At 43.8% G+C, this 16,158-nt stretch overlaps 1 protein-coding gene across 1 annotated transcript in view; it reads left to right on the top strand.

Moving 5' to 3' along the window:
- AFF2 (AF4/FMR2 family member 2) overlaps positions 1-16,158 on the top strand; it is a 302,774-nt gene that overhangs the window by 215,088 nt on the left and 71,528 nt on the right. Inside the window, exon 9 of the mRNA XM_021682515.1 lies at positions 3,861-3,898. Within this exon, the coding sequence (XP_021538190.1) occupies positions 3,861-3,898 (38 nt within the window). The remainder of the gene's footprint in view (positions 1-3,860; positions 3,899-16,158) is intronic.

Here is a 16,158-nt window from a genome sequence, read left to right as displayed (position 1 = left end):
TCTTTCCTTCCTTCTTTCTTTCCTTCCTTCCTTCTATTTTCTCATGATAGCTCTATAGTTTTTATGGTTCACATAATTCAGTATAGTCCCTGAGTCGCTTGGGCTTCAGTGGAGCCAGAAGATTCTCTGCATAACAGAAAGACAAGGTCCTTCTTATTTTTAGGAAGATAGATTTAATGAGTGAGCAACTGTGAGCATGTCCTTAGCCACATCATCCCTCCTGAGGAAATAAATTTGCCGCGTAGCAGGATACCATGAATAGTACAATGCTAGTAATGAGAGAAGAATCAGTTCATAAACACTCCTTGGAATGAGAGAAGTGCCTTCTCCCTGGGCATATAATTTTTCAAGATGCCATATGACAGAGGAGGCTCACCTCAGGGTCAAATGTTAGTGAAAAAGCAAAGTGCCCTCCTCCTGGGGTGAGGTATGAAAGGGGGGACCACTGCCGGAGGAGTCACCTGGAAAGGAGGGAGGCTTCCTAGGCTGCCTTGTGGAGGAGGGGTAGGGGAGAGGGAGAGAGGGAGACAGAGAGATTTGAGTATATGCACCTGCACCAGCCCCCGAGAAGGTTCAGGACAGGCCTGTGTGAAGGCGCAGGGGTCTCTCCTGCTGGCCTAGGCAGGTCAGGATCTGAACACATCCAGATCTCCCTCGAGTAAGACTTCTCAGACAGAAACATTCTATTTAGCCCAGAACTGCTCCTGATGTGGAGAGAGGAACAGAGTGGCTCCTGTAATCCTCGTTGGAATAACTGCATGGGTTCGATACGGCAGCCGGTCCCCAAGTCCGCAAGCCCATAAACTCTCTGGCCGTGCAGACGTGTGCCCTGAAGCCCGAAAGCAGGGTCCGCAGGCAATGCATTTACATAGCGCACGACGGTTTCTAGAGCGCCGCCGTGGATGTTGGCTCCTCCCACCCATCCTTGATATAGATGGGACAGGAATGATTATCTTCAGTTTTAAAATGAGGAAACAGATTCAGAAGTGTCAGCTGCCTTGCTAAAGTCCTGATGAAAGTAGGCAGCGAAGCTGGGTGCCGATCCCGGGTTTCTGGATTTCCCACTCATCACTCTTTCCACTGTAGCCTGCAGCCTCTCGCCACACCACAGTGGAATCTATTTTCTATCATTTTAATTTATCGTATCATCCTTTCTTATACTAGAGCTTCCTTAATGGCAAGATAAGTATCATGTTAGGGGAACGTGGCACAAAATAAGTAGAATATAGGTTTTAAAAAGCATATAGATGTTGCAAATTAAAGCAGCATGAGTGTTAACTATCTAGCCTCCATCTTCCAATCAGTTTAAATTACTTTAATGTATGTTTTTAAACTCAAAATGAGCTGTAATCCCAATATGCAACCCTCTTAATGTGGATGAATTACACGAGATCATTTCATTTTGATTCCCCTCCTTTTGCACATTTCGGAACATGGGATCGGTGTTTTCATGTCCCATTATCTCAAAAGAGGAATGTTCTCCTTGCATTTTTTTTTTTTTTTGGTAGACTACTTCTTAGACCTTAAAGACATACATAGTTCTCCCACAAATAATTCACTTAACTTTCGTTCGAAGTCTCTGAGTTGAATAATTCTCTATGGCAGGCTGAACACAGTGTCACATTATAGCGGAAGCAAAGAACACAAATTGCGAGCTCTGTCTTGGGTCTGGCAGAGACTCCCTGTGACCGTTTAGCTTAGAGATGAAAGGTGGTGAGCACACAGGAGGATGACGTGAGCACGTCTGACTAAAGTTGTTGGCACTCTGGAATGATCCCGAGTTAATTTCCAAAGAAAAGAGAACCTCTCAGCAGAGACATTTTCAATCAATAGCTAAGCAGCCCAGAAAACATTCATTTGAATGAAGTTATTTTCCTATGATGGCTGTATGAAAAGACATAGGTTTCAAAGAAACTGACCTTGAACATGATTATGTTTCTCCTGATCAGAGAAAACTAACTGGGTCTAATTGACAGTCCTGAGGCACAGAGAAGAGAAGACATTTTCAAAAACCGTGTCACTGAGTGAAAGCTAGGTTAAGCAATGTCGCTGTGATTTCTCCCTCCCTGTCTGCTGCCAGTGGCATGCTCATGCTATCACATCCAGTGTGCTTTCAAAGGAAACCCCTTGAACCACCATGCTTGTGACTTTACGATAAGCTAAGTCTTCAGGAACAGACTCGTTTGGATTGTAAGGGACAGGGGAAAGTGGGTTCCTGTGATTTCCACAGTGACATGTCTTCCGCCCCTACCATATGCCATTCCAAAGCAGCCAGGACTAGGGGAGAAAGGGTGGTAGAGAAGGAAGGTGTAGGTGTGCACGGGTGGGCAGACTGGGTCTGCCTGTTCCTTCCCACATCCTTTCCAGGGCCAGACCTGCTCAGGGACAGACTTTCGTATCCTAACTACCTGTGAGACGTGACTTGGGCCGGCTATACACATATTGCTTGTTTTATCATTTTCACCTGTTACCTCCCGCTCTCGCTTGCTTGCTGTTCCACTGCTTGCCAAAATTCAACCTCAGGCACAGATGGTGAGAAGATGATTTTTGCCACCAAGAGCCAAAGAAAGTGCCCAAATGTTAATGGGTATTTACCTAGCAACAGAACCTGAGATTTAATAGAAGAGAAGGACTTGAATTTCCAACGCTAATCTCTAAAATTGAGAAGTGTTTCATTTATTTTTTAAAAATGGCTCCGGAGTGCGTTGAGCTGTTGTTGTACATGGAAGGGTCCGGGGTACTTACTTCCACACCAGTCACCCAGAATGCCAAGTCCGGTGTTATAAGTAGCTGCCGTTGCCCACCTCCAGGAGTCACAAATATAAAGGTCTCCGAATGGACACTTTTTAAAAGGGTCTGAAGATCCCGGAGATTGCCAAACCACTGCTTCGACGCTCTCCATATTAAATATTATTTCTATACTCTGCAAAAGTCTAGGGGAGTACAAGTTTGGTTCTGATTACATAATTATTCTACAGAAGTATGAAAAAAATCATCACTAAAACCCTCCAGGTGCTTAAACAGTTTGATAGACTGTAGCCATTCTGCCATCAGCGCCCCCAGCTGTGTTGCTTAGCAACATTTTAATTCCAGAAGAATCGAAGGAGATGCAATCCCTGTGGAGAGGGAAACAGAAATAAGAGGGCTGTTGACAGATGATCTGAGTTGTTTCTTCTAATATACTGTGAAGATCACTAGCTCTTTTCATGAATGATAAATGGACTGTACACAGATCAATGGGTTCAGCAATAAACTGGAACCAGGCTCCATGTCTAAGGCGACACAGGCCAAGAGGCCCAGAGATTTCCTCATTTCGATGATTTGGTGTGTGTTTTCTTAAAGGTTCCACAGGAGGAGATTGATCCGAGCAGTCGGTCATCCCTTGGCCTTCTGTGGTGTCCGCTAATAAAAATGATTTTAGAAATGGCTACTTTGGCCTTGCTCTCACCATGCAGGTGCAGCCAGGTGTCAGGAGTCACACAGGGTAAGCGGGTCCTCACCACAAATCTAGAAGTCCTAGATGTGCCCATGATCATCCCTCCTCCCCCCGCCCACACACCCGCCTCCCCACCCTGTCATAACAACCCAAGCAGGCCCACCCAGGGGCTAAGATCTGAGTGCAAGGCAGAGAGAGAGGAATGAGTGTCTGTGTCTGAAAGCTGCACTTGGACAGGTTACCATGTGTGCCGGGAGAGGAAAATTGCTCTCTGTGTCTCCAGTCTGCTTATCGCAAGCAGCCTGCTTCAGTTAGGTCCTTATGTTTTGGAAGAGCGTCTTATACTGCTTATTGTTTTGGTAACTAGTTGTGAAGATTATGCCTGCTAATGTTGTCTAATTGCATTTTTTTCTTCTGTTTACAGGCTGTTGAAAAGGCGAAACCTAAGAATAATCCTGTGAAGTAAGTTATTTTTTTATTTTTTGGAAATTTTAATTTGAATGGACTCCGTGTGTGTGTGGCAAAAGAGACCTTGAATTTTGAGTTCATCTCTATGATGATCGAAAAACAAAAACAAACAAGGGGGGAAACCACCAAAACACAAAACCCAAATCTCCAATTGAACGGGGACTAGCTTTTATTTTGATTTGATTTTTTCCTGTGATCCTGATGAGGAAGTGCCCCAAGTTGTGCCCAGTTTACATAAATTAATATGTGCCATCCGTGAAGAGCTGCCAAATACTATTATAATCCTATTCAATGCATGGTACTTCAAGCCTTTGGGTCTTGCACATGCTAAAAAGATTATATTTTTAATTGCAAACCTTGGACCTATGACAGAGACTGAAATGGCTGAAAATGTGCCAAGTGATTTCCAGCCACGTGGGGAGGTTTGGCACCTTGGCATCGAGGCCTTGCTACTCTGTTAATGAAAAGCTCATAAAAATATGTTTAACCAAAGGTTTTTCTAGCTAACAGAGAGCTATTTCCAAGGCGTTTTATGGGGCACTCTTAAATTATAAACAAGCAGCACAGCACTCTTTTAAACATAGTACATCTTAGACATCCTGTCTCTTCCAGAAGGGAGACTTTCAAATTAAGAAGGATGTTTGTTTTGTCATTTGGGTTTGTGACATCTGAGTGCAGTGTTATGCGAACCAGGCCCACCAGCCATGTGGCCTCGGGAAGTCCTGCTCTCTGCTGGGTTATCACAATCTCACATTTCTAGGAGCTCCATGTTAATTTATGATAGCTGACTTTCATTGTAGTGGGTACCAGGCTCCAATTCATTTTTTCCAAAAGTTTCTGTGTACTTTGTTTTTAAATTTAATTTTTCGTAGGCCACAGAATATTCCTTATCGGCTTTTGTAGCCTCTGGAGGAGCATCTGTAGTCTGGAGATATACTATGCTATAGTCATCCTATGGGAGTATTTCCGGTAGCTGAGTTTTTGCCTGGTTGATTGGGGTTGAAATCTTCTCTGCAGCCTGATTTCTTTTCTGTCTGTGCCCTGAAGGCGGGATTAGAGGGTGGTGCTAATGAGGCCAAGGCCAGGACTGCCGGTCCCTGGGTGGGCCATTAGTGATCTTCTTTCCCCTAGTCTGATTGCACCCTTCCCTCCAGTCCTCTGGTGTGCAGATGTGTGCCCCAGGTCACAAGGGAGGGGGCAAGGGCTGGAGGAGTGTAAACCCAGGCCCTCAGTGGGACAAACATCTCCAAGTTCAAGCCGTCCTGATAGGAAGTAAGGCTCAGGCTCCATCTTGGCATGCACAGGACAGCCCATTGGTAGTATACGGGGCTACATGCAATCAGACTCTAGTGGCCTGGAGTGGGACCAGTTTTCTCTCTGCTCCTTGTGAGGATTCGACCCTACAGATAATTATATTTTTTATGAGCTCTGGTTAATTCACAGTGCAGACTCCATCTAATGTCTAGCACTTTAAGGAATATCGTAAAGAGAAAACAGGAAAACTAGAAGAACCAAATGATTAGTAATAGAATATGGAGCGTTTTACCTTTAAATAGATTTGAAAATCTGCTCAGTAGTAAGCCTCAGTCGCGATCAACCGGTAGATGTTTAGAATTGTCTTCTAACTGAATAAGGAACTGTTCTCGGTGTGCATTTGGGTGTCCCGCTGCATGTGCACTCACAATAGGTACCCCACCTGCCCAGCCACAACCACTGGGCACTTGAAGAAGAAGACCTCTTCAAGACCTCAGCTCAGGGACAGAAATCCCAGAGCATGGTTCGTGAACACTGCCCGATAGCAGAGCAGAAGCAGAAGCAGAGTTTTTTGAAGTGTTATGTATAGTGGTCCTCTTTCTGTTTCTGATGTCTGACCGAGAATTTCAGTTACATGGGGTGCACTGAGACCCCAAATACATGTTCTCCTGAATGAATGAACAGGTAAACAAATTGGACACATCCCAGAGAGCAGTCCTTCCAGAAACCTGGCCTGGAGGCTTAATGAGACGGGTGGCCCCACACTAGAGTGTCAGATCGGAGGGGGCCATGTGTTGTAACTGATCAAGTCATCCATTATCCTATTCTTGAGTCATGCCAGGTGTAAAGTGCTCCCACGTTGCTCTGGCTCATTCTCGCTGCTCTGCCTCGGACCAGGTACTGGCTTGCTCTTGTATGTCAGAATTAACATTTGATTGAGCATACAATGGAAAGTGTGTATAGTCTTGCTGGAAAAGTCGAGGTCTGGAGGCATTTACAACTAAAGCCTGAACACAGATTGGTGCAGATGATCATATGTGTGATTGGATGTCATCCTCTGGTGCAGAGTTTGGCAAATGGTTGGGGAAAAGAAATGAAAAGAATCGTTTGTGACATGTGAAAATTACATGAAATTCAAATTTCAGTGTCTATAAAAAAAGCTCTATTGGCACACAGCGATACTCATTTGTTTCCATATTATCTATGGCTCCTTTTGCGCCATGGTGGCAGAGATTAGTTGCGACAGAGATTGTACAAACCACAAAACGGAAACTATTTACTATCTGGCCCATTACAGAAAACCTTTGCAGACCCATGCTCTAGCTGGTCAGGTAGAAAAAGGCACAAAGGTGCACTTTTCCCTGACTGTAAGGGTTAAACTATCACCCACACACACACCCTTGTCCTTTAAAACATTGAGGAAGCATTGACTGAGCCCTTTCCCTGTGTTCTGGACTTTCTGGGGCTGATGTACCACACAGTTCTCATTCAGAGCAAAGAGACCACTCTAAACTTACTATCTTTGAAGTCATTATGGATATGAGATCCATTGACAGGGCAACAATGCCTTGGAAACCAGTGAGCACAGAGCCAGAGCCTTACTGCTTGTCTTCCAAGTTACGTGTGGATGGATAGCTTGCAAAAGGCATATGCACGTTCTAAAATTCTGTTACTTCCCAAAATCTAACTCAGGCTGAGCAAACTTTCCATTAGAGCCATGGTAAATGAGTTACAATATCCGTTTAGTTTGCCTGTTTTCCTCTCTAAAGGTTTGCCTCCTCTTCCCTATTTCTCAACCACTTGTTCAATTTACTTTTAATACCTTCATGGTCGTAAGCCACTTTCTTCACCATAGGGAGACTGTGGTACACATTAATTACACTCCATATAAAGGAGAAATTAAGTATATGCTTAGTGAATGTAAGCACATAATGTATCTGGATACACTAATGATTTTACCTTGAAACATTAAATATTACCTCTGAGGGTAAGAATCAAAATTGAATGTTCTTAAGATCAGTGATCAGGACAAGAGATGCTGGTGTATTTCTCAGTCTGTTGGAGCCGTGCCGGTATCAAAGCTTGATTAGTATGTTCAAAGTGTGGCTCTTTAATGTGTCAGAGAGACTTTCACTTGTATGTTAATGTTCTGCAGCAATTATCTTCAAGCTTTCATTGTGACAACAAGGCCTGAGAGATGTACAGATTTCTTCTACCATATGTGACTTATCACATACATTTTTTTAAAAACACAGTTCTGTTATTAAGACATATGTGAATTGCTTTTGGCTAAAAGCCATGCACTAATAAGTTGAGTTGAATCTAACCGAGGTTGACATCTGTTACCAAAAGAGAGAGAGAGAGAGAAAGGGAGGGAGGGAGAGGGGGAGGGAGAGGGGGAGGGAGAGCGAGTGAGCGAGAGCACAGTTGTCAAGCATAACATTCTTCCTTGCTTTTACACTTTAACAACGTTAAACAACGTAGTTGTTGTCTTTCATAAATCAGGATCAGAATCCACTCTGCTTAGGAAATTACAGCTTTATTTAGGAACCAATCCATCTTACAGATACGGTGGTTTCATGATTGAAAATGACAAATAGCCACGAAGATTGTCCTGACCATGGTGTTTGTGCATTATTCATTTATTCATCCAATGAATATTTATTGAGAAGCTACAGCATTCCGGGAACTGTGATAGAGGCTGAGAGAATTAAAAATAAATCTGACACAGGTCTTACCCTCGAGGAGTTTAGAGTCCAGTACGAGAGATAAAATCAGTTTGTAAAGAACTAAATACAAGATAGAGATGTTTGTTAAGTAGGAAACAGACAAAGGACGTCGGAAGCTCTAAGGACAGAAAGCGCTTCTAGTTAGCGCTCTTGGAGAAGGGGGGGGGGGACATTTGCACCAGGACTTTAAAGACTGTTGGTTCGAGCCACCAGTGCTGAGGTGGCAGGCAGAGAAAACTCAGGTTGGAAACCAAGGCTCAGAAATGGTGACTTAGGGACCTCAGGGCTTATCCAGATGAAAGCGATGAGCTCGGTGGAGTCAAATAGCATTGAAGAGCCCTAACTGGCTACTGTGAATTGTCATCGAGTGCCCTATTATTAAACATAAACGAAGAGTCCATAGACCTGGGATCTAGTCCTCAATCTAAGACTAACTTCTGGTATGAAATGGGAAATGTTCCTTCCTCGCTACAGACCTCAGCTACATTATTTGTATGGTGCTTCCAGCTCTTGAAAAAAAGCCGAAGCTTGAAAGCCTGTTTTGTAATTATTTTAGGAAATATTTGATGTTCAAATTTGATATAGATGCATAGAAGCACATACATTATAAACATCGCATATATAATACACATTTATTCACATACATGCACACACACACACACCCACATACACAATGTCTTTTCCCATCATTTCTGCCTCGTGTACTTGTGAAATGAGGGCCAAGAAGCCACATCATTAGAGTCTTAAAGAGATGTTAGATAGAAGATCAGCGTGGCTCCCAGAACATTGGGGTGAGTCATTTAAATGACCCCTTACAACCAAAAGTAATTTTGCAGTCAGAGTCTGTATCTCTTGTGATGCTCTTGAAGCTGTGCAGAATATCACTGGAATCACCACATCTTCTCAGACTGAGAAGACAGTGGATTCTGTGCTGTGTTCTGCCAAACACTAGTCCTGCAGGATCATCTCCTTTAGGAATAAAAGGCTCCAGCACCACAGTTTGGCATGTGCTATCACATCCCTTTCCTGGAGTGCCCCTGTTTGCCGAGAGGACAGCCTTGCCTGGCACGGCACTTCATGGAATACAAAACTGGATGCTCAGGTCCATGGGAAATACAATGACCACATGGGAGCCTGGCAGTTTGAGAAACCTAGGGCCTCATACCTTACGTCCCATCCCTAACAAGGATATTTGAAATGAGCAGCTGAATTAGAAAGTCAACCGTGGAAAAGAGAGAAATCCCCCAAGTCCAAAGTGATAAAGTATCTCCTGTGTCTCTTTTACGGTTTCACACTCTAAATGATTTTTATGGATTGGGACTATACTGAGGGACAGTCCTCAGTGAGGGGAATGGACATTTTAGGGTTAGGTCCCTCGGAGATTTATGATGACCACTCGTTTCCTGACAGTGAGGCACCCAGCCCCGTGCGCTCCCCACGCTGCCAGCAAAAGTCTAAGCTGTCTCTAATCAGCTCTGGGCATTTTAAGGGTAGTCGAAGGAAAGACAGCAACATGTTGTCCAGGAGCTATAATTGGATGCGGAAGGTTCCAGCAGTCATCTGCATAGCACAAATTTCTGGACATCCCCCTTTTCATTGGTAATCGGAGTGGCATCATCTAGGCAGTCCCAGACAAGGCAACTGAGCCCTGGAGAACAGACTGCCCAGAACCCCAAGGTGCCAGATAATTCTCTCCACCTTGGACCCTCTGCCTCTTTCTCGGCGTCACCTCTTAGGACACACACGTTCACTTCCAAACTTGTGATTGTTTTTTAAAGTCATATTAGCTAACTTTGTGTAGTAGTTTGTTTTCTTAGAGTATGGTATGGCATCAAACGTTTTCAGAAGTAATGAACCAGCGTTTGCAGGCACTTGGACAATTAGGCCAACTGCACTTATGGTAACTTTATATCGATAAGGAAGAGTTTCTTCAAAACTCCAAGCACGTTGGCTTGTCTCATTAGCATCACTGATCTTTTCAAAAGCATGAGCGCCTTTTCTTATGATGAAATGGAAGTAGCAAGCACCCATTTACTGGTGAAGCAGAGGGACCTCACACCAGCCAGCAAACGTGGGATCAAACCACTTTAAAGGAAGTGAAGCTACTTTTTCAGCAACAGCATTCATAAAATACTTCTTTATCTGGTACTTCATAAGGTACTGTCTTACTTTCTAACTCTGTGCTTCTTAGCATGTGCGGCTTAGACAAGAACAGACAACTCTTTCATCCATTCACACGGTCCAACCCATTTTTCGGTACATAGGAGTTATAGCTCAAATTTTATGTTAACATTACCACTCAGCAGTCTTGCAGAAGGCTGTTGAAAACTCAGCATCACATAGCTGATCTGCTAGAAATTCAAGCAAGCCATGCACATATGTTCTTTTGACAAACATGAATTGTTCTGGGCTCAGTTGATGGGGACATGAGTAAGGTACAGGGTCTGCCCTGAAGGTCCTCATGCTCTCCTAAGGAAACGGGCCCCCTCATTGCACTACAGAATAGACGGGCTCTGCGAATAATGCAGAGGAAAGCGAGTGCTGCATCCCGCGAGGCACAGACAGAGGAAAGAGCACCTGCTTGGAGCGGGCTCGCCCTCGCTCCGCAGGAGTCCACGGGTGAATGGTACAGGTGAAGCCATTCAAGAGAGCAGAAAAACACTTGCCAACGGCCTGACAGGAAGAAAGCAGAGACTGTGTTGTGAGCAATGGCTGGTAGGTAGAGGCAGCCAAGGAGAGGGACCACTTTTTTTTTCAGTGGAAGATTCGGGTCCCACTTCTGACATTAAGAGGAGAGCAATGCAGTGTAGATGGAATTAATAAAATGCTCTAAAGGATTCTTTTGTTCTAGAAAGGTAAAGGTTAGAGTTAGGGAGGGATTATAAACCACCCTTTTAAAACTGTTTGCAGAGAAATAGACATATCAAATCCTTCCTGATTAGATCTGTCTAATCCTTCTCGGTGGACTTTTATGTAAATCTCAGCTCACATAGGGTTCCTCTGAGTCTCCGGCAGTTCCCTTGTGGCTTTATCCACCCTTGATTGTTTCTTACATTTTTAAACATTTTGCTTTCATACGGTTCCTTTCACATTATTCAAACATCTAGTATTTTAGGCATGACACATAACACTGTTATTCTAGCTTCATTTTCTGAGTTCATTGCATAGACATAAAAATTCTTTCTGAATGTATTTTTATCAGCCATAGACGTAAGCACAGTAGGGCTATTTTGATTTCTAGGGAAATGAGGCATGCCCCCATGGTAACTACGCATGGGGCTTCGAACAGTAAATCAGCCCTCCATCGCCCAAAAAATACGTTCATAGTCAAGAGCCTGGGGTCATAAGTTATTATTTGGTTGACTACTAGTTGTGGGAGGGAGAACAGAGAACTATGGAAATGACTCCCTTTGGCCAGGAACTGAAACAGGAAGTAAAGAGTTTCTGCTCCTTTTAAAGCTTTTGCCGAAACCAACAGCAGTTGTCTAGAGAGCCAACATTAAAAAAAGAAAAAAAAAAAAAAGGTAAACCATTCTCCCACAGGGAAGTGCTTCCATTTGTAGAATTTACAGCATATGGGGGTAGATTACATATCATTATAACCCAGTTTTTTTTATACACACACACACACACATTTATATACTCTGCGCCTCAATATGCCCTCATGATTCATAGTAATTTAAATCCAAGATGGAATCGGTGGTGATGGGCAGGCAGAGCAGCCGTAACTCTAGAAGTTCTGAAATCTTTTCTTCTGTCTCCCTGTCCTCATCACCCGCTAATATTTGACTGTTATCCTTCTCCCAAGACCATATTCCCACATGTGCGTTCCACGTAGTTGGGGAAAATATTTCAGAAAAGCCTTGTGGCTTTTTGCTTATTTTTTTTTAAAAGATTTTATTTATTTATTTGATAGAGAGAGTGAGAGAGCACAAGCAGGGGGAACAGTAGAGGGAGAGGGAGAAGCAGGCTCCCCGCCAAGCAGGGAGCTCGATGCGGGGCTCGATCCCAGGACCCTGGGATCATGACCTGAGCCGAAGGCAGACGCTTAACCATCTGAGCCACCCAGGCGCCCCGCTTTTTGCTTATTTTTTAGCAGCTTCAGGGAGCGTATGATTATATACCTCCATGGAAGCCCAGGGCAGGCAGGGGGCTCCTTCCTACTCCCTGCCTGTGCATCATCAGACCCTTCAGTGTGAGTTGCCAGGAATCTGCTAATAGCACCTCCACTAGACACACCTTATTCATCTCTCTCCCACTCACTAGAGATGTAGATTATTATCAACACTGGCGAAGTGGAAGTTTCACTCACCTCCCACCCTGATGCAAGAGTTTACTAAGCAAATTAGACCCGTTCGCAAACCTGCTTTAACGGTAGGTGCATATGTGTGTATGCACTCTCTACACGTATGGATGTATGCTGCTCAGATATAGATTAAACCCCACCTCTTTCCAGAAATGGATTTGACATGATTGAAACAAGATTGTAGGGGAGGATGTTTAAAGGAAACAGGAGACCCTGCTATTTCCTAGCACTATAGAAACATCTCTTTACATATATGAAGCAACTAGAAAAATGCTATGTGTTTTTAAATCCACCCCAACGAGGGCCCCCCTACGGTGGCGGAAGGACGCTGTTGTGCAAAGCCTGTTGAGAGATCAACGTGCAGAATGCCGTCACATGCGTGTGAGCTTCTTCCGCTGGTGCTTAGTGATGGGTGCTAAATCTCTGAATGTGGCTTTAACTTTGCAAAACTCATCCAAGATGGTGACTCAGAGCCATGGGTGTTGAAAAAGTGGTCAGTCAAGGAAATGAACGTGGCTATTGGTTCAAAATAATCGTGATTTTCTTTTGTGGATAATGAATGCCCCCAAGAGGAATTTTAAAGGCTTTGTTGCAAAGAACGACAGCATTGGACAACCACCCTATGCAAAATAGCAACTCCTCCCACATGTACCCTCACCATCCCCTCTGGCCTCCTTTTTTTTTTTCCACTTTAGCAATTATCGTACTGTATCTGTCTATCAGATCCATCTCTCTAGCTGTCATCTCTCTCTTCTGTGTTTTCGAGGGTCACTTCCCATAAGAATGTAAAGTCCATATGAGCGAGAACTTTGTATTCACTACTGTAACCCTAGCACCTCAGACAGTACCTGGCATAGAGTAGGAGCTCAATATTTGTTGAATGGCAGGCATCGGGGGCCGGGGCAGGGAGCTTTGAAGTTCAGCCATCTGAGTTCTGTATGAGTTTAGTCTTAGAGTAAGCCTGATTTTGCACTGCCCTTTGGACAATTACTGAACTCCTTATTAGCCCTCGCACGAGTTACTAACTTTTCCTGGAAAGGAACCAAGCTTTCTTTTAAAATATTCTGTATTCCATATTGGTTTAACTCTGAGGCATTTTAAAGTTCAGTTTACTGTCTTTATAGCCCTAAAATTTTACCGCACAGATGATGGTTGATTCCTTCCTCTGGTCTATACCCACCTTCCTACTCAGGGTATCTTCCCACTCTTGCTTTTGAAGGTAGGGCACAGGGGTAAAGATGTTGGCCTTCCTATGGGTTGGGGTTACGCACGGGCAGTTGCATTAGATGTCATTAAGCATTTTCAAGAATGACAGAAGACACATTTTTGTCACTATGGGACAAGGAAACAGAAAGGTTATTAAACTAACAGCTGACAACACGTGCTATTTCCTATTTTTGAAAGGCCATCCTGATGCTCAGAAATTAGCAGGATGGGACATACAGCAGCCAGTGCCAAAACACCTGCACTTGCCCTCTTCCTCAGAGCTGGGAGCCTGAGAAGCCCCTGATCTCCCCTTCCCACCATGCTCCACCCATCTCCCCTTCCTCCTTCCACCATGCTTCACTGGCACAGCGTGAAGAAGCTTTTGGTAACTTTCCCCATGGACCGATCATCCCAGGAGTTGGTTGGCTCTGCTGGTCCTTCAGCCAGGCTTGAAACACAGATTAACAGACATTTCCAGCCACGAGGGTGTAGGCAGTAACTCTGAGAAGTGGTAAAAGTAAACAAGCTTTCCTTCATTTCATGTTAATTTCATGAATATGTAAGTACTGTCATTACGTTCTTTGGTCACATCTCAGTGATGGCGTTGAAACAGTTGCCCTCACTTTATATCGATATGTATGAAAGGAACCGGAAACACAAGACCGGGTTTTAGGAAATAACACTGCTACAAGGTTAATTTTGCCTCATATGGCATTTCCTAGAATTGAATTGCCTGATCTCCTCGGGGATTGCTCTTGTGCTTGCAATAATCGAGGGTGATTTTATTGGAAAATCACCTCTGGAGGAGACTTTCTATGGGACAGAATTTCTGGCGCCAGGGGCACGCACTGTTCCGGTTCCCAATCTTTCCGTTCCTCCAGGCAGCACGTTCAGTAGCAATCCTTCAGGCCGGGTAGAATAACTGGACATATTAGGGAAATTGAATTGTGTTGGGGACTTACTGGTAACACGTCAGTAATGAAGTTGTAGCTTTTAACATGCTTATGAAATGTTTTATTAGTCGTGGCCAGACTCCCTGTAGTTTTTACTTCAGATGCTTACCAGAAAACCGTTTTGTCTAATGATTTAAGTCCTCAAAGATCCTGGGTGGACGACAGGGCAGAATTATGGAGGGTACGATAAGAGGAGAGAGAAGGGTGATACTGCATATTGAAGCTGTCATGCTACCTTTGTAGGTGCATCTATCAATCATTTCCCACTTGTTGACTTTGTTAACTGTTAAAAAAAAAAAAAATCCAGAGTTATCTTGATGGCACAGTGCAGCACAACTAACCAGAAGACCCAAATTCAGAAATGTAGCCCAGCTCTCGAACTCCTCCCCTAAGTGGAAATTGAGAATAGTATAGATGGAATATATTGAGCCTCTAGGACGGAAGAAAGGAAGGAGGAAACGGATAGAGAAGCCACACCTTAGGGGACTCTGGTAACCCTGGAGTGACATTGACTCTGAAGGGCTGGAGGAAAGGTCCTTGAAAGTGGATTTGATTCATGAAGGCAGAAGGGTTGGGTGGGGGAAGCCAGAAAGAATAGTTGAATGCACAAGAGAGGGAAACAGAGCAGAGGGGATGCTCATCCCCTGAGAGGCAGTAGTCCTCTGGCAGAACCTACGGTAGGCAGGAGAGAGACAATTCCCCCTGTTGTGCTCCTGTTAAAAGTCTCAGTGCTTAGGCCACTCATCAGAGCACAAGAAAACTTGATCAGAGATGATGTGCCTAATGCCTACTGCTGAGTTTGAAATCATTCAGGCACTGAGAGTAAAAGCCAAACGGCTGGTCTGTGCTGACTGGTTGGCACCCTTCTTTTATGAGTTTTGTGCCCAGATTAGTACTATTATTTACTTTAACCAAGAGAGGGAAAGTAAAACGATTCCCATGATCCAACAGGATATGTCAGTGGCATATAGCTTAGTACTTGGGTTTCCAGCAATCAAGAAGCAACCTTGTGCAATAATACGGGAGCTCAGTTCCCCAGTGGGCATAACAGAGATGATTAGATATATTGAGTTCTTTGTGTCATTCAAAGAAAGCAGAATCTCATACATGTTGGTGTTAGCTTCCCCTCACTTCATTTCAATTTTCAATAACCAGTGTCATCACATGTAACAGTTTCTTTGTAATGAAACTTCATGTCGAATTGGATTTGTCTTTCAGGTGAAAGTATATTGTGAAACCTTCTGAAATCTGATTTTTAAAATAATTTTTACTGCTGCAAAAAATCATAAATATACCTCAAATTCCCCCAAACAAGAATAATGCAGCCAATGAATGATAAAAACAAAATCTCCGTGTTTGAAAAAAAAAGTTATATTTCTGCTTTTGATATTTGACAGACCTGGGGAAAGAAGTGCTCTGCTTAATCAAACTGATTTGGTTAACAGAACTATCAAATGTAGAGAGAATGATTTTTAAGGAATTAGGAGAGAGTGAATACGCTTGACAAGAAACAATGCCAGGTATAATCTAATCCTTCTATGACTCAGCCACCAACGATTCACTAACCGGAGCAAAGCATTTAGAAGTTCTGAGTAACCAAGATTTCTGTGCAAATAGCACGATGAGAACCATTCATAGTGTTCTCTTAAAAAAAAAAAAAAAGGGCGCCTGGGTGGCTCAGTTGGTTAAGCGACTGCCTTCGGCTCAGGTCATGATCCTGGAGTCCCTGGATCGAGTCCCGCATCGGGCTCCCTGCTCGGCGGGGAGTCTGCTTCTCCCTCTCCCACAAACGGGGAGTGGGAGAGG

The sequence above is a fragment of the Neomonachus schauinslandi genome, chromosome X (assembly GCF_002201575.2).
Source record: "Neomonachus schauinslandi chromosome X, ASM220157v2, whole genome shotgun sequence".
Classification (NCBI taxonomy): Eukaryota; Metazoa; Chordata; class Mammalia; order Carnivora; family Phocidae; genus Neomonachus; species Neomonachus schauinslandi.
This window is presented reverse-complemented; position numbering and strand designations above follow the sequence as displayed.